Source organism: Brassica napus, chromosome C3 (assembly GCF_020379485.1).
Source record: "Brassica napus cultivar Da-Ae chromosome C3, Da-Ae, whole genome shotgun sequence".
NCBI classification, from domain to species: Eukaryota; Viridiplantae; Streptophyta; class Magnoliopsida; order Brassicales; family Brassicaceae; genus Brassica; species Brassica napus.
The window spans coordinates 34,599,256-34,620,341 of record NC_063446.1 but is presented as its reverse complement, the minus strand read 5'-3'; the positions used below and the strand labels follow the sequence as shown (position 1 = coordinate 34,620,341).

General features: G+C 35.5%; 4 protein-coding genes and 1 non-coding gene across 5 annotated transcripts; 2 read left to right on the top strand and 3 right to left on the bottom strand.

The window, feature by feature from the left end:
- Positions 1-927: 927 nt before the first annotated feature.
- LOC106384426 (protein TRACHEARY ELEMENT DIFFERENTIATION-RELATED 7A-like) lies at positions 928-1,902 on the bottom strand. Its single transcript, XM_048749569.1, has one exon. The coding sequence runs from the start codon at positions 1,900-1,902 to the stop codon at positions 928-930; it is 975 nt and encodes a 324-aa protein (XP_048605526.1).
- Positions 1,903-5,454: 3,552 nt separating this feature from the next.
- LOC125584798 lies at positions 5,455-5,573 on the bottom strand. Its single transcript, XR_007321706.1, has one exon. It is a non-coding gene; the product is annotated as a 5S ribosomal RNA (ribosomal RNA).
- A 4,415-nt stretch (positions 5,574-9,988) lies between these two features.
- On the top strand, positions 9,989-12,163 carry LOC106389403 (ABC transporter G family member 5-like). Its single transcript, XM_048751133.1, has one exon. The coding sequence runs from the start codon at positions 10,140-10,142 to the stop codon at positions 12,036-12,038; it is 1,899 nt and encodes a 632-aa protein (XP_048607090.1). The 5' UTR covers positions 9,989-10,139; the 3' UTR covers positions 12,039-12,163.
- Positions 12,164-12,306: 143 nt separating this feature from the next.
- Positions 12,307-14,755, bottom strand: LOC106389402 (pentatricopeptide repeat-containing protein At2g13600). Its single transcript, XM_013829639.3, has one exon. The coding sequence runs from the start codon at positions 14,522-14,524 to the stop codon at positions 12,434-12,436; it is 2,091 nt and encodes a 696-aa protein (XP_013685093.1). The 5' UTR covers positions 14,525-14,755; the 3' UTR covers positions 12,307-12,433.
- A 5,336-nt stretch (positions 14,756-20,091) lies between these two features.
- Positions 20,092-21,044, top strand: LOC106386523 (nuclear transcription factor Y subunit B-7). The gene has a single exon (XM_013826352.3). The coding sequence runs from the start codon at positions 20,124-20,126 to the stop codon at positions 20,742-20,744; it is 621 nt and encodes a 206-aa protein (XP_013681806.1). The 5' UTR covers positions 20,092-20,123; the 3' UTR covers positions 20,745-21,044.
- The last annotated feature ends 42 nt before the right edge of the window (positions 21,045-21,086 follow it).

Here is a 21,086-nt window from a genome sequence, read left to right as displayed (position 1 = left end):
TAATTAAACTACCCGAATAGAACTATTTATTGTTATTAGTCTCTCTACATAAATGTAGGTGCTTTATAATTACCTGTTTATAGGAAATTCTAAAACTTTTAAAGTAAAATATCACTTATAAAGAAAAATATATGATATACATAATAAAATCTTTTGAAAATAAAGATATGTATATGCAACTTTGTTTATATAGAAGTATTTTATCTTTTTTTAACAAACCTCTGTTTATAGAAGTATATTATCTTTTCTATTTTGAAACAAAGAAGTATATTATCTAATTGATGAAATGCATAAATAAAAATAGATTTATCGACAGAAATATCTATTTTATTAAACCAAGAAAATTGTTTGAAACTAATATTTTTGCTACATTTTATTTACACAAAATACTATTACTTATCAATCTAAGATACTCATTGATCATATTTTAGTACTACTAAAATTATGGAACACTGAATATAACAGATAATCTACTATACATTATTATGCATGGAGAAATAATAAAATAGATCAAACCAGATCTTGATTTCACATAATAGTATATAGCAAACTAAATCAAATAATACTATAACACAATCATGTTACCTAATTTCCTAATTAAATTGGTTTTGACCATCATACTTAACCAAGTCAAACTTCGATTTCACGTAATATTATAAATAAACCAAACCATACACAACATATTACCTAATTATCTAAATTTCTATTGTCTAAATTGTTTTTAGACTATTAAATTAAATCACACTTAGGATTTATATATTGGTTTAAACAAAAAAAAAACAGTTATAGAAAATCCTTGCTATATAGATAACTAAATCATTCTTATAATTAAAACTTATAAATTACAATATATGGTAACATTTTGTAAGTGTCATTTTTAGATAAATATAACATTACTTATTTTAGTTATTTCGGTTAACTGTTTTTTTAGTGTATCGAATGTGGTGGAGAAGGTGGAGATGTTTCATTGTTTGGTCTGCTTGGAACCAATATCTTCACTCCAAAATTCGCTATGGAATGTGGGGGAGAAGGTGGAGACGTTTCATTGTTTGGGCCGCTTGGAACCAATCTCTTCACTCCAAAATCCGCTATGGAATGTGGTGGAGAAGGTGGAGACGTTTCATTGTTTGGGCCACTTGGAACCAATCTTTTCACTCCAAAATCAGCTATGGAATGTGGTGGAGAAGGTGGAGAAGTTTCATTGTTTGGACCGCTTGGAACCAATCTCTTCACTCCAAAATTTGCAATAGAATGTGGAGAAGGTGGAGATGTTTCATTGTTTGGACCGCTAGGAACCAATCTCTTCAGTCCAAAGTCCGCTATGGAATGTGGTGGAGAAGGTGGAGACGTTTCATTGTTTGGGCCGCTGGGAACCAATCTCTTCACTCCAAAATCCCCTATGGAATGTGGTAGAGTAGGTGGAGACGTTTCATTGTTTGGGCCGCTTGGAACCAATCTCTTCACTCCAAAATCAGCTATAAAATGTGGTGGAGAAGGTGGAGACGTTTCATTGTTTGGACCGCTTGGAACCAATCTCTTTACTCCAATATCCTCTATGGAATGTGGTGGAGAAGGTGGAGAAGTTTCATTGTTTGGGCCGCTTGGAACCAATCTCTTCACTCCAAAATCAGCTATGGAATGTGGTGGAGAAGGTGGAGACGTTTTATTGTTTGGACCGCTTGGAACCAATCTCTTTACTCTAGTATCATCTATGAAATGTGGTGGAGAAGGTGGAGACGTTTCATTGTTTGGGCCGCTTGGAACCAATTTCTTTACTCTAGTATCCTCTATGAAATGTGGTGGAGAAGGTGGAGACGTTTCATTGTTTGGGCCGCTTGGAACCAATCTATTCACTCCAAAATCAGCTATGGAATGTGGTGGAGAAGGTGGAGACAGTTTCATTATTTGGACCGCTTGGAACCAATCTCTTTACTCCATTATCTTCTATGGGATGTGGTGGAGAAGGTGGAGACGTTTCATTGTTTGGGCCGCTTGGAACCAATCTCTTCATTCCAATATTCTCTATTGAAACCGGTGGAGAAGAAAGAAACATTTCATTTGGGTCGCTTGGAACCAATTTTTTTATTTCATCATAAAAAACATTTCTAGACACATCAAAGTCAGAAGTAAAGAAAAAATTATCACGAATTGCTAAAGATAATGTGAAAAACAAGAATTGGAACACCACAATTCCAAAAAAACTCTTCATGTGTTTTGTATTTTTGTTGTTCATTTGATACGTTGAAAAATGAATGTGATGTATTATTTAACTATCTGACTAAGCTATTTATATAGTTAGTTATTAGTCGCTTTAAAAATACATGTATTTCATAATAATTTGTTTAAGGTAATTGTAAAACTTTTAAAGTAAAATATCACTGATTATATATCCGTAGTAAATATTTGATATACCAAATCAAATATTTTGAATATAATTACACGTATCTCTTATGTATATTTAACTTTGTTAATATTGAAATTTATTGTCTAAATTGATCAAATGGATGAATAAAGAGATTTGTTGATGAAAATAATATTTGTTACAGTTAAATCCAAATCTAATAAAAATAGAAAAAAATAAAAATTAACTATCCCAACAAAATAATAAATGTATTATTTTTTTTTATTTTCCAATTTTTCATAATTCTTAACCAATATTATTTTAAAAAGTACAATTAATTTTGTTGAATTTATTATTCAACATTCTCCATTCGTTTTTTATTAGATCTTGTTTAGGATTGTTATATATAGATTAAGAAAACATTTAACATTTTTATATTTTTTTAAACAAAAACATCATTAATTATTCACTTAAACACAATTCAACAAATAACAAAATAGACTACATAATACAAATAGTCATATAACATAAAATTAATATGTTTTCATTAAAAATGGAAAACTTTATCTAATTTGGAACAGTTTTTTTTAAATGCCATCTATTAGAAAACGGAAAGAGTATTAACTAACAAAAATTGCTTTAAAAACTTCAAGCGTGCGTTTATTTGAAACAAAATTTTATTTTAAAACATTTTTTTTATAGAAATAGAGGAAATATTCATCTTACGATAAAATAAAATAAAATATAGTAGATAGACATTTTCATCGATATTTTAGAAAATTATACAACAGAGCATAACTATACGGATTCTATACTCATCAAATACTAGTTTTTTTATGGTCATTTGAAAATAATTCACTAAATTGTATATTTTTAAACTGTTGTGAAATACAATATCATAACAAAAAACTATATTCATGATTGTCAGTGCAAAAAAAAAAAGGATTTATTTGTCATTTGGGATTACAAAAGTTTAAAATTTCCAACCAGAAATTTCGTAAATTCATTGAAATTAGACTACTGGTAAAAAAATATGGGAATTTTGATAATATATATGAGACAACTAATCTCATATAGTCATATATTATCTACTCTATCATCTATTTCTAAGTACGCTAAAATCTACATTATATAACACAAGGAAACTACACACCTACTCACTCCCTGATTTTTAGTCAACACAACAATGACCGCCCAACTACCTTCCAAAGTTATACTCTTTTTATTCTTCTTTTTCTAACTTTGCATATTTGGTTTTAAGTTTTAACCGAGTTATATAAGGCACACACGAACTCAGGGCTGCCCATTATCCACCCCTACTTTATCTACAACGCCCCATCTCTAAAAGGTTATGGCGTTTCAGTTATTTTCTTGAGGAGCTGTGATTACCCGTGGGATGATGGGAGCAATATTGCAGAAAGATACCAGACTTTTGTTGGCTACGTGTGGGTTTGGGCATGCAGGCTAATGGGGTAATGCGACATCTGAGTTTGAAGTATGGAGCATCAAAAACTCCAATGTTCTCATCTAAAATGATGCATAAACCAACGGGTTTTGCAGGAGACTAAAGATTTAATTGTGTCAGACATTTCTCAACTTTGTTCAAGTAAATCTTCACCCAAGAGTACAACCATTGTCTATATAACTTTTTTTTTTTTTTTGGTAAAAATTTAAAAATATTATTACCAATTTTTCAATTTTTGACAGAAGTACAAAGGCAACAAAAAGCAGAATTCAAAGAAAAATAAAATACTAAACACCAAGTCGATCTAAGCTAACACAGGGACAGACTCAACAAGCAGAACCCGCTACCCGGAAGCCTCAACTAATCTGCACCACCGCTTGCCACAAAAGAAGAACCACAGTTATAACGAGAGTCGGAATCCTGTAATTTTGGCCTCCCCGATGATCCACTCTTAAGGATTGGCTCGACCAAGAACAGCTCGAGGTAGACAACATTAGAATCCGCTCACGCGACCAGACATGAACGCTAGAGGCCAAGTACGCCTGCATCAACAAGACTGAGCAATTATTGGACGCAAAGCCCCAAGGAGCCATACGACAAAAACCTGCACAAACACGGGGTTAGAAGTAACCGTAGCTCCACCCTTAATACTCCGAGCCAGCACACACGAGCCGGATGAACACACCCACAAGAAACACAGAAAACACCTAGGCGCTAGGCTTCAAGTGCTGGGATGATGGGTTCAAATACGAGACGCGACTAACCCAAATGACAACCGGATAAGAAAGCCTCGACACACCCAGTCTCTGAGAACCAGAGAACTGAACGACTCGAACGGAAAACGGATCAGAACAATGAAGAACAGCCGTAAAACAGCACCAAAGGATACTCGATAAGCTTCACGCAATGGAAACCAGCACGAGTGTTAAGGGGAAACGCCATGACCAGAGGGAGACAAGCAGGTAATAGACACTGAGGTTCCAAACCCAAGCCATAGACGACTTCGCATCAGATACTCAGACGCCGAGGCACACGCGCCAAATTGAAGACTACCGGAGACGACACACGTCGCATCCGAACAGGCTCACAGACTCGCCGATGGAGAAGAACCCCACCGAACCTACTAAGCAAAGGACAACAAGAAACCTCTCTACAACGAGACACCACGCGAAGGGAGAAAACAAGCGCCTCTGATCATCTCCACCGGGACAGAAGAGCCGGGATACATGTGTAAGAACAGATCCCAGAGTGGAGAAGCCCCTTACATGACCACGCGCTACAGACTAACCATAGATCTAAGAATGAAAATCGACCAGCAACAAATCCCAACCCCCTAAGAGCCGACCCTAATCACCATCCACCGCTACACCTACCTCGTAGTGTCACCGGAAACTCAAGACGTCCGCCAGCTTCAGCCTAGGTTCCTCCGCTGACGAAGCTCGAAACCCCAGGGACACACGCATATCGGAGGCAGCCAGAGGAGGAGAGAAGAGCAAAAAGGAAAACAAGAGATAAGGGGAGAAACAGCCCTCTGGCGACGGCGAAAGGCACAGCCGCACCAGAGGCAAAACGGAGATGCTTGTTGGTCTGAGAGCAAAGGCGAGAGAGAGAGAGAAAAGAGAGAAAAGCCCCTTTCCCTGAATAAATAGGGGAGCAACACGAGGACTTCCCGGGAGGTCACCCATCCTAGTACTACTCTTGCCCAAGCACGCTTAACTGCGGAGTTCTGATGGGATCAGGTGCATTAGTGCTGGTATGATCGAACCCCTATACAATTTTACTAAAGCATCTTAACATTTGCTTACTTCCACTTAAGTAGATTACAAAGATGCAATTTAGAGGATTCGTTTTTATAAGCGCTTTGTGTCATCCCCTTGTGAGCTTTTATCTTAGTAAGCTAGGGTTTCCTCAATCTGATAGGCTTTTCCAAATCCATTCACCACTGTTTAACACTGAAATTTCATTCAACCTTAAAAGTACATGGGTGAAATACATTTTTAAGATACAAATCTGACAGTACAACAAGATGACTCTTGAGAAATTGCCTTCGAAAACCAAAAGTTTTCTCATAAACAAATTCCTAACAAAGGGAGACTACTAGCACAACAGCTAAAGTTTTCTTTTAGTCATCCGAAGATATCAATTATTTTTATATTTATTGAAAATTATGCTTGCTTCTTCTTTCTGCAACAGCCAACAGGTAACAGCCTATTCTACTATGCTTTCTTTCACGGGGAGTCCTTATTGGATGTCACCCGAGGTAGTTTTCCCTTTCTTTTTTCACTTTCCTGGATAAGTTCCTGCAAGTGGTGCACGAGACATGATATTCTTGCAGCTGATAGAAAATCACTTCATGTTTCTGCTTTGTTTTTTCGAATTATACAGGGATATCCTGGTCCCACAGAAGTAATCCAGACTAGTTACATGTTGCCACGTGCCGGTCCCTTGTCTCTGGCAATACCGAAATGTTAATTCTCCAGCGACCGGGACTCGAACCCTGGTGACTTCACCTTATTGAGCTTTTGCCCTCAAGTTAATCACCACCAAGCCACAAGTTCTGGTTTTCTGCTTTCTTACAGGTTGTGATGCACAAAAATGGCTACACTTGCAGTCGATGTGTGGAGAGTGGGCTGTACTATTCTTGAAATAGCAACAGCAAAGCCACCTTGGAGCCAGTTTGAAGGGATATATGATAACATAATCTTTTTGTTCACTCATCTTTCTAATTATTCTAAAGTCCAAGTTGTCTGTCTTTGCCAGGTTGCTGCAATTTTCAAAATCGGGAACAGCAAAGAAATGCCAGAAATACCTGATCACCTTTCGAATGATGCAAAGAATTTTATAAGACTGTGTCTGCAACGGAATCCAACAGTACGCCCTACAGCTGTCAGCTTTTAGAACACCCTTTTCTACGTGTACATTCACCCAGAGTGGCTAATACTAAAGATGTCCCCCCACGCCCTTACGATGGAAGCTCCTCAATGGTATGTGTATTGTCTATATGTTGACCTTGATTACAAGCTAAAACTTTGATTTCCTTCTCGACCAGCCTACAAGGGACCCCACCTTTTTCAGGGTCTATTTTCTATATGAATAGAAGTATATCTACAATTAAATAGAGAGTTGTAAATATATAATTTTATGGAATTATTATTTTAACATATAATTTTAAATATTTCATGTATACAATTATTTATAAAATTATTAAATTAATAAAGAAATATAAAATATTTATAAAACTACAATTTTATAAAACTTTATGTTTTGTAAAATTCATGAAACATATAGTTTCACTAAATTTTACCTTTTTTGTTTTATATAATGTAAAATATATTTTTTGAAAACAAACATTTATAATTTTTTTACATTTATTCATATTGAAAAAAGTGGATGAGATATTCGTAAATATCTGTAAATATTCTCAAATATCTGAGAATTATGTGGATATCCGGAAAACCGGATATTCGTTTTTTTCCAAAGCAAAGCAAATCGAAAAACTAGATATCCGTAAACTACAAAGCAAATCGCAAATACCAAAATATATGGTACTATCCGTTCTGTGCCCACCCCTAGTCTCGTGTGTTTCAAATTAAAAAAAAAAAAGGACTTTGTCCCGTGTTATATATGCGAGATTATGTTTGGTTTAAGTTGACATCAAATAAGTTTTAAACAAATAAAATGTGAAAGTTAATAAATTGATGTCAAATGAGTTTTATAATTAAAAATTTGTCAAATAAGTATATATCACACAATTAATCAAACGAATTACATAAATTTTATTAAAAATTGATAAGGAAACAGATTGAAATAATTAAAAAAATAAAATTGCATAATATCTTATATAACTTTCATATTTAATATAAATAAAAATAATTTAATTATATGTTTTCAAATACACTAAACTATACTTATCAAAAATGTTAAAACATGTTTATTTTGTAAATTAGATTTTTGTTAAAAATATTCTTACGCTTTTAAAACCTTGGTTAAAATATAATTTTAGTTAAATTACGGTTAGGTTGGTTATGTTTTAATTGATGAAACGAATTATTTAAACGGTCTCTGACATAAACATCAGTTTTTTGGATGAATGAAACTAAACTCGTGATATTAACCAGGTAACATCATTAAGTTGAGAGATGTTGTTATGCATAACATATTCATGTAGTACCAATTCTTCATGTAGTCAGCTGCTAAAGCTTGGCATAGCTTATGTATGCGTTTTGTAAATTGAGGGATTGACTATTGACGATGTCTTTTTGTTTTGGTTTTGAATATTTCGAAGATCGCTTAATATTTAAAATCGTTAGATGATACATATATTTTCTATATATTAAAAAGCGTTTACATTTTTAAAATTAATTAATTAAAATAGTAATTTGATATATTTAGTTACTAGTTTTAAACTAAATCACTCTTAGTGATTTATACTCTCAGTTTTTCTATAATAGAGTTTAAAGATTAGAGACATTTTTTCTCAACAAATATTAGAAACACAAGTACTAAGAACTAGGGATGACATTTGTGTATCCTTTCAGTTTCGTTTCCGGTCTATTCGAATTTTGAGTTTACGTATTTAAACTCATTCAAATATTTATAAATTTTGGTTTGGGTTCAGTTTGGATTTTTTAGGTTCGGTTTTGGTTTGGATATACATTTAAATTATGTAAACAAATTCAAAAAAATTAATATACCTTAAAATCCAAAAATAGAAATAATATTCAACATATAAAGAATATTATATAGTAAATATTTGAAATTAACATGAAAATATGTTTGGTTTAGAAATTTGGATGAAGGACATGTAAGTATTAATATTTTAAATACTTCTTAATATTTGGGGAAATCAGACCAAATTAATTTATTTTTTTTCAATTTGCCTTGTCAAGACGACGTCGTTTTGTCATCTGAAGTTAAAAAAATAATTGGGGTAAATTAAAATTATGGTTCATCGTGATTTCAAAAGAACAAAACAAAGAAGAAGAAAGAGGAAGACAGAGACGATGAGACGTACCCTAATATGTACTAAAAATTCCAAAAATTTCATTGAAATAACTCCACATACCTCATCTTTCAGACTCGCAAGTCACAGAAACAGGGAAAACGGTTCAATTTGCCCACTCTAACTCGAAATCTCCTACGATTACTCCTATGTTCTTTGATTTCAGACTCCCAAGTCGTCTCTATTTTCCTCTTTCTTCTTCTTGGTTTTGTTCTTCTGAAATCACGATGAACCCTAATTTTAATTTACCCCAATTATTTTTTTGAACTTCAGATGACAAAACGACGTCGTTTTGACAAGGCAAATTGAAAAAAAAAATTGGTCTGATTTTAAACCGACCAATACCATTCTAGCCTCGTGTGTGCCACGTCAGCACTCGAAGCTAAATAAACCGAAATCAGATTCGGTTATATAGTAATTAACCAGATTATAAAAGTTCATGTGTGAAATTCAAAATTAAAATTAGTTCGTGGTGGTTTTGGTTTGATTCAATAGTTTGTGTATGAAAACAATGAAGACGTCAAGCTCATGGTGGAATCGGCTGTTTTCTCCTTAATATTTATTTTTAGGTGTTTTCATGTATTTTTGATAATTTAGAATATTTTTGAGTATTTGAATATCTTCTGAATATTAGATCTAAAAATAATTAATATATTTAAATATATAATCGTAATTCATGTATTTTAGGATATTCAAAATGCCTAAGTCGGATACAAAATCGGTGTTTCAGATACCAAAATTTTGGATTCATTTGTATATTTTATCAATTTCGATTCCAAAATTTTGGATTCATTTGTATATCTTATCAATTTGATTCCAATTCGAAACAAATTTGTAAATTGGATTTGGTTCGGTAGGGTATTTTGTTTCCTACTCAAAACCGGGGAATGAGCATTTTTGTTGACTTAAATAATAAATATTACAGAAGTGCGACTTACTTTTGACATAATTATTTTAGTTATTTGGTATTCACCGCAATTTCTCAAAAAGTATGCATAGAGAGCAACACGTGACTCTTTGATATCTTGGGAAAGTTACAGCGGAGTGAGAAGGAACAACTGCATGTGAACCTCTCTGTTTCTCTCTCTATGATATAAGAAAACAAACAGCCCGTGAACCATAACTTAAGTCTTCACTTAAATCCAATAGAAGCTACAGAAAACCAAGCTGTCTTTTAAAACACAATACTTATCAAAAGTTTTATTATTAGTAATAAAAACAATTAGAAGAATAACTACGTAGGACAAATAATTGCTATTGTACTTATTACTTGTCCTTTCTCTCAAGCATTGGAGACTCAGAGAGAAAAAGAGAGTGCAAAAGCTTCAACAATGGAGAAGGAAGGATGTGAGATCGAAGCTCTAGATATTGATTACAACATCACTGAGCGGAAGATTAATGTTAATCCTTTCGGAATCTTTACAAGGAAGCCGGTTCTGGAAGCTGACCAACCGGTTAAGCTTGAGGATGGAACCTACAAGAAAGTCAAGCATGTACTAAAAGGAGTGACCTGCAGAGCCAAACCGTGGGAGATTCTCGCCATCGTTGGTCCAAGTGGGGCAGGGAAGTCTTCTCTGCTCGAAATTCTAGCTGGAAGACTCATCCCTCAAACCGGTTCGGTTATCGTCAATCAGAGACCGGTCGACAGAGCCAATTTCAAGAAAATCTCCGGTTACGTCACGCAGAAGGACACTCTGTTTCCTCTGCTCACGGTGGAGGAAACGCTTTTGTTCAGCGCCAAGCTGCGGTTAAAGCTACCCGCAGAGGAGCTGAAAACACGTGTTAAGTCGTTGGTGCGTGAGCTTGGACTCGAAGCTGTAGCCACGGCTCGTGTGGGAGATGACAGCCTCAGAGGAATATCGGGTGGTGAGAGACGCCGCGTCTCTATAGGAGTTGAAGCTATTCACGACCCCAAGGTTCTGATTCTCGATGAGCCGACCTCTGGTCTCGACAGCACTTCTGCTCTTCAGATCATAGACATGCTCAAGCTCATGGCTGAGACAAGAGGCCGGACCATAGTTCTAACCATCCACCAGCCGGGTTTTCGTATAGTCAAACTGTTCAATTCCGTTCTTCTGTTGGCTAACGGCTCGACGCTGAACCAAGGCTCGGTGGATCAGCTCGGCGTCTACTTAAGATCAAACGGTCTGCAGCATCCTCTCCATGAGAATATAGTCGAATTCGCCATCGAGTCGATCGAAGCCATCACTAAGCACCAGAGGCTACAGCAAAGCAGAAGACTAGTAGTGGCTCATGTCCCAACATCACAAGGCGAGGGGAGAAGCGGCAAGTTCACGCTACAGCAGCTGTTTCAACAATCAAAGGTCGCCGACGTAGGAACCATGAAGATAGGTAAAGAATTCACAAGAGATTTCGCGAATTCGAGGCTTGGAGAGACTATGATACTCACTCATAGATTCTCCAAGAACATTTTCAGAACCAAGGAGCTCTTTGCTTGCAGGACGGTTCAGATGCTAGGCTCAGGGATTGTTCTAGGTCTGATTTTTCACAATCTCAAGGACGATTTGAAAGGCGCGCGAGAGAGAGTGGGACTCTTCGCGTTCATATTGACATTCCTGCTTACTTCAACGATAGAGGCGCTCCCTATATTTCTGCAAGAGAGAGAGATTCTCATGAAGGAGACCTCAAGTGGAAGCTACAGAGTTTCTTCCTACGCCGTCGCGAACGGGCTTGTTTACTTGCCGTTTCTGCTCATTCTAGCGATTCTGTTTTCAGTCCCAGTGTACTGGCTGGTGGGGCTGAACCCTAGCTTCATGGCTTTCTTGCACTTTTTGCTACTAATCTGGTTGATCCTCTACACAGCCAACTCGGTGGTTGTGTGCTTTAGCGCACTGGTTCCTAACTTCATCGTCGGGAACTCGGTGATTTCCGGTGTGATGGGCTCCTTCTTTCTCTTCTCCGGATACTTCATATCGAAGAATGAGATCCCTGGGTACTGGATTTTCATGCACTACATCTCTCTGTTCAAGTACCCTTTTGAAGGTTTTTTGATAAACGAGTTCTCTAAGTCGAGCAAGTGTTTGGAGTATGGAATCGGAAAGTGTTTGATGACCGAGGAGGGTCTGCTGAAAGAAGAAAGGTATTGCGAGGAAAACAGATGGAGAAACGTTGTCATCATGCTGTGTTTTGTCTTGCTCTACAGGTTTGTTTCCTATGTGATTCTGAGGTGTAGATGTTCACAAAGAAGTTTCAAAAGTACTCTTGTTTAGATGTGGTAACAAATAATGTCTTTTATCTGCAAAACGTTGGCTTTATAAGTTTGTTCAAATGTTCAATTTACTTACAACTGTGAAAGAAAGTGTATTAATGCAAAAAAAAATATTTCCATTGACTCTATAATTCCACCTAAATTGATTGCCACTTTCTAAAAAATATACTCAATCAAAAATGGTTTAGTGATTATTGTTTACGGCTATAGATGTTCTACAAATTATTCATAAACATTTATAAATGATTTAGAACAATTAATTTATTTTTTTATCATAAATTTAAGGTATTTATGAAAATGATTATTATTTAAAAGTAAATTTGAAAACTGGTATCCCAAAATTGAATTCACAATTCTATTTCTTTGAATTTTCAACAAAAAAAAAACAAAAGGGACTCACATGGCAGTTTCCCAAAGAATACTAGATGAATAATCCATTTCCTCAGAGGAGAGTGGTCCTGTTTCAGCATGTTCCTGTCTCATCTCTGCTATCAGAACATCAAGAAGCGAGTGTATCTGCTTTTTGCGAGGATGTCTTTTATCTTTAACCATGAAAACATGAGAACGTCCTTGTATCTCTATCCAACTAAAACCTGGCTGCTTCGTGACTCCTTCTCTCCTCATAGACTTCCTTACATTCATCACATCCTCCCATTGTCCATTCTCAGCGTACATGTTAGAAAGAAGAACATACGGTCCCGAGTTCGACGACGTCTCTACTTCAAGAAGCTTCTCCGCAACGTACTTACCTAACGTGATGTTCCTATGAACTTTACAAGCACCGAGCAAAGAGCCCCATATAACCGAATCTGGCTCCATAGGCATCTCCTCCTCGATCATACTCTTCGCTTCTTCGAGAAACCCAGCTCGGCCGAGTAAATCAACCATGCAAGTGTAGTGATCCCTCAGAGGAGCCACACCGAAGTCTCGGGCCATGGACGAAAAGTAACGCCGCCCTTCGTCGACTAATCCAGCGTGTCCACACGCGGAGAGAACACCAATCATTGTAATGTGATCTGGCTTTTCCCCAGAACCACCAAGCATCTCTCTGAACAACTCAAGCGCCTCGTTTCCATACCCGTTCTGCGCGAATCCGATAATCATCGCGTTCCAGGAGACGCGGTCTCTCTCCACCATCTTCCTAAACACGAGATAACCATCTTCCACGCAGCCGCATTTCACATACATATCTATCAACGAGTTGCCAACGAATATATCAGTTTCTTCCCCGGATCGAAACTTAAACCCGTGCTTCAACACGTGCACATGAGCCTGCATGCCTAGATGCAACTCCGCGAGATCCGCACACGCTTTGAGGATATTAGCAAAGGTATAGTGCGTCGGGGATACCGACTCCCTCTTCAACAGACGAAACAGACCGAGAGCTTCTTCGTTCTCCCCGTTCTGCGTGTACCCGGCGATGAGCGCGTTCCACGAAACGACATTCCTCTCCCTCATCTTGGTGAACATCAGCCTAGCAGCCTTGGTGCTCGCAGCCATAGCGTAGCCGCTGATCATCGACGTTTCGGCGATCGCGTTTCTGATAGGCATGCTGTCGAACACGATCCTAGCTTCTTTTACTCTTCCACACTTTGCGTACATATCAACAAAGGCGTTGCTTAGGATTATATCGTTCCGTAACTTAACGTCTTTAGCAACACGTCCGTGAACTTCCCGGCCGACTTTGAGCGCGGACAGGCTCGCGCACGCGCTGATCACGCTCGCTAACGTAACCTCATCAGGCTCAAAACCAGATCTCAACATTAAATTGAAAACGCTGAGAGCTTCCTCCACGGGACCGTTCTGTTCGTAACAAGTAATCAAACTATTCCAAGTGACGACGTTTCTATAACCACACAACTCGTCAAAACACTGCTGAGCTTCATCCACGTGTCCGCATTTAGAATACATGTCAACGAGAGCAGAGCCTATATGAACATCAGAGAGCAAAGGAGGAGACTTTGCGATCAAAGAATGTATCTGTACGCCTCTGTTCACATCGCTCAAGCTAGAGCAAGCGCTTAGACCACTAGCTAAACTATATTCGTTCAGCGAGAAGCCTTCTTTATGCATCGAAGCGAGATAACGCAACGCCTCTTCGCACCTATTGCGCTGAGCGAACCCGGAGACCATGGAGTTCCAAGTGCACTGGTCACGCTCAGGCATCGAGCGGAAGAGAGTCTCGGCTTCGTCTAAGAGCTCTAACTTGGCTAAAGCCGTCACGAGAGTGTTCCAAGTGTAGACGTTTCGGTGAGGCATTTCGTCGAACACTTTGCGCGCGTCCTGGAGCGAGCCGCGTTTCGCGTATGCGTCGATGAGACGGTTGTGTATAAAGATTTCGTTGGAGAAAGGGGATTTGATGATGGAAGCGTGGACGGTGCGGACGTCGTTTGGTGGTAGCTTGGATTTGATGCATGAATCGAGAAGATTCGCGAAGGGTGAAGAGTTCGTGAGAGAGCCGAGTTTGAGAAATGAGTTTCTAGCCATTCCATTGTTGTTTTGGAGAGATGTTCTTCAAACTGAATTTGGATTTCTCATCTTTGTGTGCGCAGAGAGTTCTCTTGAGCAAAGGCGGGTTTTAATTTCATTCGGATGCTCAATCGAACCGAACTTGAGATCCAATTATGATTAATAGAAACAAACGGTCGGACCCGGTTTCCACCGGTTAGGCTTAAGCCATCTTGCTATGGAGCTGGCCTCGGGGTCGGGGAATTATATCAAACTGACACGGACCAAATTAGAAAAAAAAATCAAATCCGAACATAATAGTGATGAATATATTTTTTCATTAATATTTTGAACAACTAGAATTAAATAGAAATCAAACCAACTACACATGGATGTGTGATATTTGATAGATTGAACCTTCAATCCGGTCATATTAGTTTTTGTGTTGTTGTGGTGTTGTATTTTGTTATCTTTAGGTAACTGGAAGTGAGAATGTTTATGTAACGCTTCAACCGTCCACGGCTAATAGGCTATCTATGTCTGCTCTTTCGATCCATCCCATTCGGATGGGATAGTGCGTTATCTTTTCGAAGGTTCGAAATCATTGTTTACTGAACCTACAATCACCAAATGACTTTTTCTCGCACGATATCGTGAATCACTTTTCGATAGATAACCATCTTTCCAATACTTCGGCTCAAGAACGTTTAACTCTAGAATTCTAAATGGATGTATGACGGAAAAGATAAGTGCACGCACTACAAGAAAACGTGAGAGTAACGACTACCATTTACGACTACAAATGTGTAGTCGTAAATTAACTTCGACGTTACGTCTAACTTACAACTATGTTAAAGTCCGTCGTAATTTTGCTACTAAAAGGTTTAGTCGTAAATTGGTCGTAAACTAACTTCGCATTTACGACCACACTTTCAGGTAGTCGTAATGTGGTCGTAAATGTACGACTAAATTACATCGACAAGCTACCATCTGATTAACGAACAATTTACGAGAAACGTAGTTGCACATTCGTGGTTAAGTTATTATCAAACGTAATGTTATTTATTATATAATTAATGAAGTTATATATTTATATATATATGTTGATGATCCAGGTTGATTATGATGATTCATTCTATCCTCAGTGGTTTCACGAATTGATACAAGGTCCGGTCGCTAAGGTCACCACAGCAACTATGTATTTCACACGAGGCTACACTTTTCACACTTACGAATACGGAAGTCGGCGAGCAACAATGAACTATGGAGTATGTGTGAAAGGTGAAACTGATTTCTTTTGAATCTTACAAGAGATCATCGAAGTGGAGTTCCCCGGTCTGGTGAAGCTGAAATGCGTTCTCTTCAAATGTGACTAGTTTGACCCCACCGTCAATAGAGGTGTTCGGTATAGCAAGTTTGGAGTTGTTGATATAAATGCTACACAGAGGTGCAACAAATTTAAACCCTACATATTGGCATCTCAAGCAGACCAAGTTTGTTTTATTCCATACCCGAGGATCATACAATCTGGAATATCTTGGTTAGCCGCTATAAAAGTTACACCTCGGGGCCGAATCTTGACTGATGAACAACCGCCTTTACAAGAAGATGCCGTAAATGAAGTAGAAGTACATGAGCAAGCTACAAATGATATATTACTTGTTGATCCACACAACCAGGGATATGAAGAACTTCCAGACGATGCAACAGACGAAGCCAACGAAGATGAATTTGAAGAAAATGATGAAGTGGATGATGTTTCTGATGACGAGTGATTGAGTTTGATTATGTTACAGTGTTTGTGTTTTATTATATTATTAAACTCTTTGTATTGCATTACAAATAATATATAACTTATTTTCATGTTTGCTCAATTATATATGAACTTAGTTTAAACAAAAATCTTTGTACTTTGGGGTTTAGAAGTGTATACAACTTATGATGTTTGGGGTTTGGGGTTTCGGTTTTAGGGTATAAACACAAAACGAAGCTAATTAGTCGTAAAGTACGACTCAGTTACGACTAATCTTAATTCTTCCCACATTGGTCCCTAATTGGTCGTAAAGGACGTCGTCCCACATTGGTCGTAATTTTAATTCTTCTTTACGACTATTAGTCCTTAATTGGTCGTAAATAAAAAAAATATTTAGTCCCTAATTGGTCGTAATATTATTTGGTCTCAGTCGTAAATTTACATCTCCTTTACGACCGCTAGTCTCTCATTGGTCGTAATATTACAACTCATTTACGAGTAACACCAAAACTCTATATATACTTGGACCTCGCGAAGCCATTTGGTTGCTCATTTTCTTCCCTCTAACAACGATTTCCCTTCTCTCTCTAGGTAAGTTTTTTTTTTTTTTTTTAGTTTTAGGTGGTTAGTTAGGTGATTAGATTAGGTTTGAAATTAGTTTAGGATGGAAGTAGATTAGGATGGAGTTAGATTATGATGGAATTAGAACATGTTTAGATTATTTTTATATAAAAAAATTGAATTGTTTATAATCATCTTTTTTTTTGGTTTTTTTTTTCAGAATGACGATATTGCTATGGCTGGCGGTAGAAAGAGACTTAGGAACCTTGCGTCTAGAAACTCTTACGGGAGTACCTTTCTCAGACAGCCGGATCCATCAGCTTCTACCTCCGGCACATCATCCGACTTCTTCGACGAAATAAACCTTAATGCTTAGTTTTTTTCAGTTTTAATTAATTTGTATTTTGAATGTTTTATATTATGGATATTATTATGTTTACGGATGTTAGATATTTTCTTTTAATTTTATCAATTTTTTAAAAATTAAATCAAATTAAATTTAAATATTGATTTTAATTAATATATAAAATTCGTAAATAAATTCAAAATTCAAAAATAAATAAATAAAGTTGGTCAAATTTACGACCAATGAACATATAAAGTCGATGTAAAGTGGTCGTTACCTTACGACTAATAAACATCGATATTAGAGGTAAATTGGTCGTAAGGTTACAACCAGTGTACGACTAATACGTCTAGTCGTAATATTACGACCAGTGTGCCTCTAATAATTAGTTACGACCAGCTTCTAACGATCAATCGATTTTCGAAGTTAATTGGTCGTAATGCCCATATTACGACCAACTAACTACTAATACTGTAGTCGTTAAGGTCTTGTTTCTTTGTAGTGACGTTGGTAAAATGACATAGTAGCGAAATTAATTCTTGAGCATTTTCATATATATCAGAAATCAAGGTGTTACAGTTCGCATCTGGATTCTACACCTGAAAGGTTTGAGAGAGAGAGATTAAACAGGAAAGAAGATTTTGGTCTGAGGAAATTCATAATGCTGGCGGAGATGGAAATACAGGGTCTCTGATATAACGAGTTATGCGGGTTAGTCCATTACAAACAATGTTATTTATCAATAGTTACGTCTGCAAATTATGTCGACGACAAATTTGGCTCTATGTTTTTGGTTTTCGAATGAGGTCTACTAATCTTTGTCTCAACAAACAGTAGTAGCTTTGGGGGGGGGGGGGGGGGGGGGGGGGGGGGGGGGGGGGGTTATCGGGCAAAAAATTCTAGAGGAGTTATTAAATTTTGAGATTCTATTCTTATTGGTTTGTGAATTTTTAAAATCTAAATATAATCCATTGTTATTAGAGTGATGATTTTTAAATTCCAATCAAAATCCTTTGTTATTGGAAAAATTTAGTTTTCATTGATTTTAAGATTCTATTAAAATCTATTGTTATTGGGATGTAAATTTTCTTTGTTTTTACTCATAGTACTCAACTTTGAGAATATCATCTATACCCATAAGATTATTGAAATCAAAGTAATAAAATACACTCACATATAAAAACTCAAATTGAAGAATGAAATAATATACAAATCACAATTTTAACATAATACAATTCACAACTTAAAAAAAAAATTTAAAAATTTAAAATAAAAATTGTAAAAATAGTTTTAAAAAGCACTTTCGTATTTTTTAATTAAACATTTCAAAAATAATAATTCAAATTTTTTTTACAAAAATTCAAATTTAAAACATATATTTCGAAATTATATAATTTTTTTTATATTATTTATATATCTATAAAGTAAGAAGTAGAAATTAATTTGTTGGTCATTTTATTTCTTGAGATCTTTTTTGTGACAAATTTTTTTTTAAAAGTTGTTTAAGAATTGCTTTAATTGAAATGATTTTATTTCTTTTTTTTTCTACCACCATTAATTTTTTACTTTAAAAGTTAATAACAATCAATAGAATTTTATACACAAGTAATGAAAATCTATGTAAAAGTATTTGATAAAATTTGTTAAATCTAGTTAACTTGTAAAATCCTCTCAACTATTAAAATCATCAAATTCCACATAAATTATCGGGCAAAAAATTCTAGAGGAGTTATTAAATTTTGAGATTCTATTCTTATTGGTTTGTGAATTTTTAAAATCTAAATATAATCCATTGTTATTAGAGTGATGATTTTTAAATTCCAATCAAAATCCTTTGTTATTGGAAAAATTTAGTTTTCATTGATTTTAAGATTCTATTAAAATCTATTGTTATTGGGATGTAAATTTTCTTTGTTTTTACTCATAGTACTCAACTTTGAGAATATCATCTATACCCATAAGATTATTGAAATCAAAGTAATAAAATACACTCACATATAAAAACTCAAATTGAAGAATGAAATAATATACAAATCACAATTTTAACATAATACAATTCACAACTTAAAAAAAAAATTTAAAAATTTAAAATAAAAATTGTAAAAATAGTTTTAAAAAGCACTTTCGTATTTTTTAATTAAACATTTCAAAAATAATAATTCAAATTTTTTTTACAAAAATTCAAATTTAAAACATATATTTCGAAATTATATAATTTTTTTTATATTATTTATATATCTATAAAGTAAGAAGTAGAAATTAATTTGTTGGTCATTTTATTTCTTGAGATCTTTTTTGTGACAAATTTTTTTTTAAAAGTTGTTTAAGAATTGCTTTAATTGAAATGATTTTATTTCTTTTTTTTTCTACCACCATTAATTTTTTACTTTAAAAGTTAATAACAATCAATAGAATTTTATACACAAGTAATGAAAATCTATGTAAAAGTATTTGATAAAATTTGTTAAATCTAGTTAACTTGTAAAATCCTCTCAACTATTAAAATCATCAAATTCCACATAAATTAATGTTGCAATAACCCCCCTTAGTTTTGTTTGGCAGAAATCGAACTGAGGACCAATGGTTTATGATTCCTGCCTATTGCCTAATCAATCTCTATTCTACCATTGTTTGGTTAAGCTTTATACAAAATAATGTATTCTTTGCTACTTCAGAAATAGTTTAAAATTTAGAAATATATTGATTACTTTCAAATTATAGAAAACCCATTGTCATCAGGAATAACGGGTTAGAGTTGATGTTATTAAACTATGGATCCTGCATAATACGTTAAATAGAGCCGGTTAACCCATCTAATCTCTTTCTGCCCACCAGTAAAAAGAGACCGAGTCACAGGGAGTTCCAAATTTGGTAAGAAATCCATTAATAGACAAGTTACCTAGTTTCAAGCACTAAGCTTAACCATAAAATCAGATCCATCACATATTAACGTCTCAGAAAAATAAAGAAAGATAGAGATGACTGACGAAAACCCTGAGGAGGATCATGAATCTCCTGGAGTAGCCGAAACAAATCTTGGAAGCCCTTCTTCGAAGAACAATAACAACAACAAAGAGCAAGACCGGTTTCTTCCAATTGCCAATGTCGGAAGAATTATGAAAAAGGTTCTTCCCGGTAATGGTAAGATCTCGAAAGACGCCAAAGAAACCGTTCAAGAATGCGTATCAGAGTTCATCAGTTTCGTTACTGGTGAAGCTTCTGATAAGTGTCAAAGAGAGAAGAGGAAAACCATCAATGGAGATGATATCATTTGGGCCATTACAACTCTCGGTTTCGAAGACTACGTGGCTCCGTTAAAGGTCTATCTCAACAAATACCGAGAAACCGAAGGAGAGAAAACCAATAGCCCAAAACAAAGACAACAACAAGTACAACAGAATCATCATTTCCAGTTCCAAGAACAAGACCATAACAACATTTCATGTACTAGTTACATGTCACATCATCATCCTTCCCCATTCTTTCCCGCTGATCATCAACCTTTTCCAAATCTGCCTTTCTCACCTAAATCATTGCAGAAACAGTTCCCGCAGCAGCAGCATGACAACACTGATTCCATTGGACAATGGTCAGTATGAGTCCTAAATTTTTGTACTTTTATATATATATATATATATATTATATTGTTTTGTTTCCCGTTGTGACTACATCTTGGTGCTTAAATATTGTTGCTATACATATACATTAGATACGTACATCTTGATATTTTCTGTATACCGATGTTATATTTTGTGTAACAGAATACTTCTTGATATTTTATCGGGTTATGTTAAATTGAATCACACCAGAAAAGTATGTAGGAACTCAGATTACACAATGCAGGTCTTCTGTTTTTGGTATGGACTTCTGTTGGAAAGTAGTACTCGGCAAAGTTTGAAGTTTCTTGATTGATCATCTGTGCGACTATAGAACCTTCCACC

Coding starts and splice junctions, on each gene's coding strand:
- LOC106386523 (XM_013826352.3), top strand. CDS start 20,124: ATGACTGACGAAAACCCTGAGGAGGATCATGAATCTCCTGGAGTAGCC.
- LOC106389402 (XM_013829639.3), bottom strand. CDS start 14,524: ATGGCTAGAAACTCATTTCTCAAACTCGGCTCTCTCACGAACTCTTCA.
- LOC106389403 (XM_048751133.1), top strand. CDS start 10,140: ATGGAGAAGGAAGGATGTGAGATCGAAGCTCTAGATATTGATTACAAC.
- LOC106384426 (XM_048749569.1), bottom strand. CDS start 1,902: ATGAAACTGTCTCCACCTTCTCCACCACATTCCATAGCTGATTTTGGA.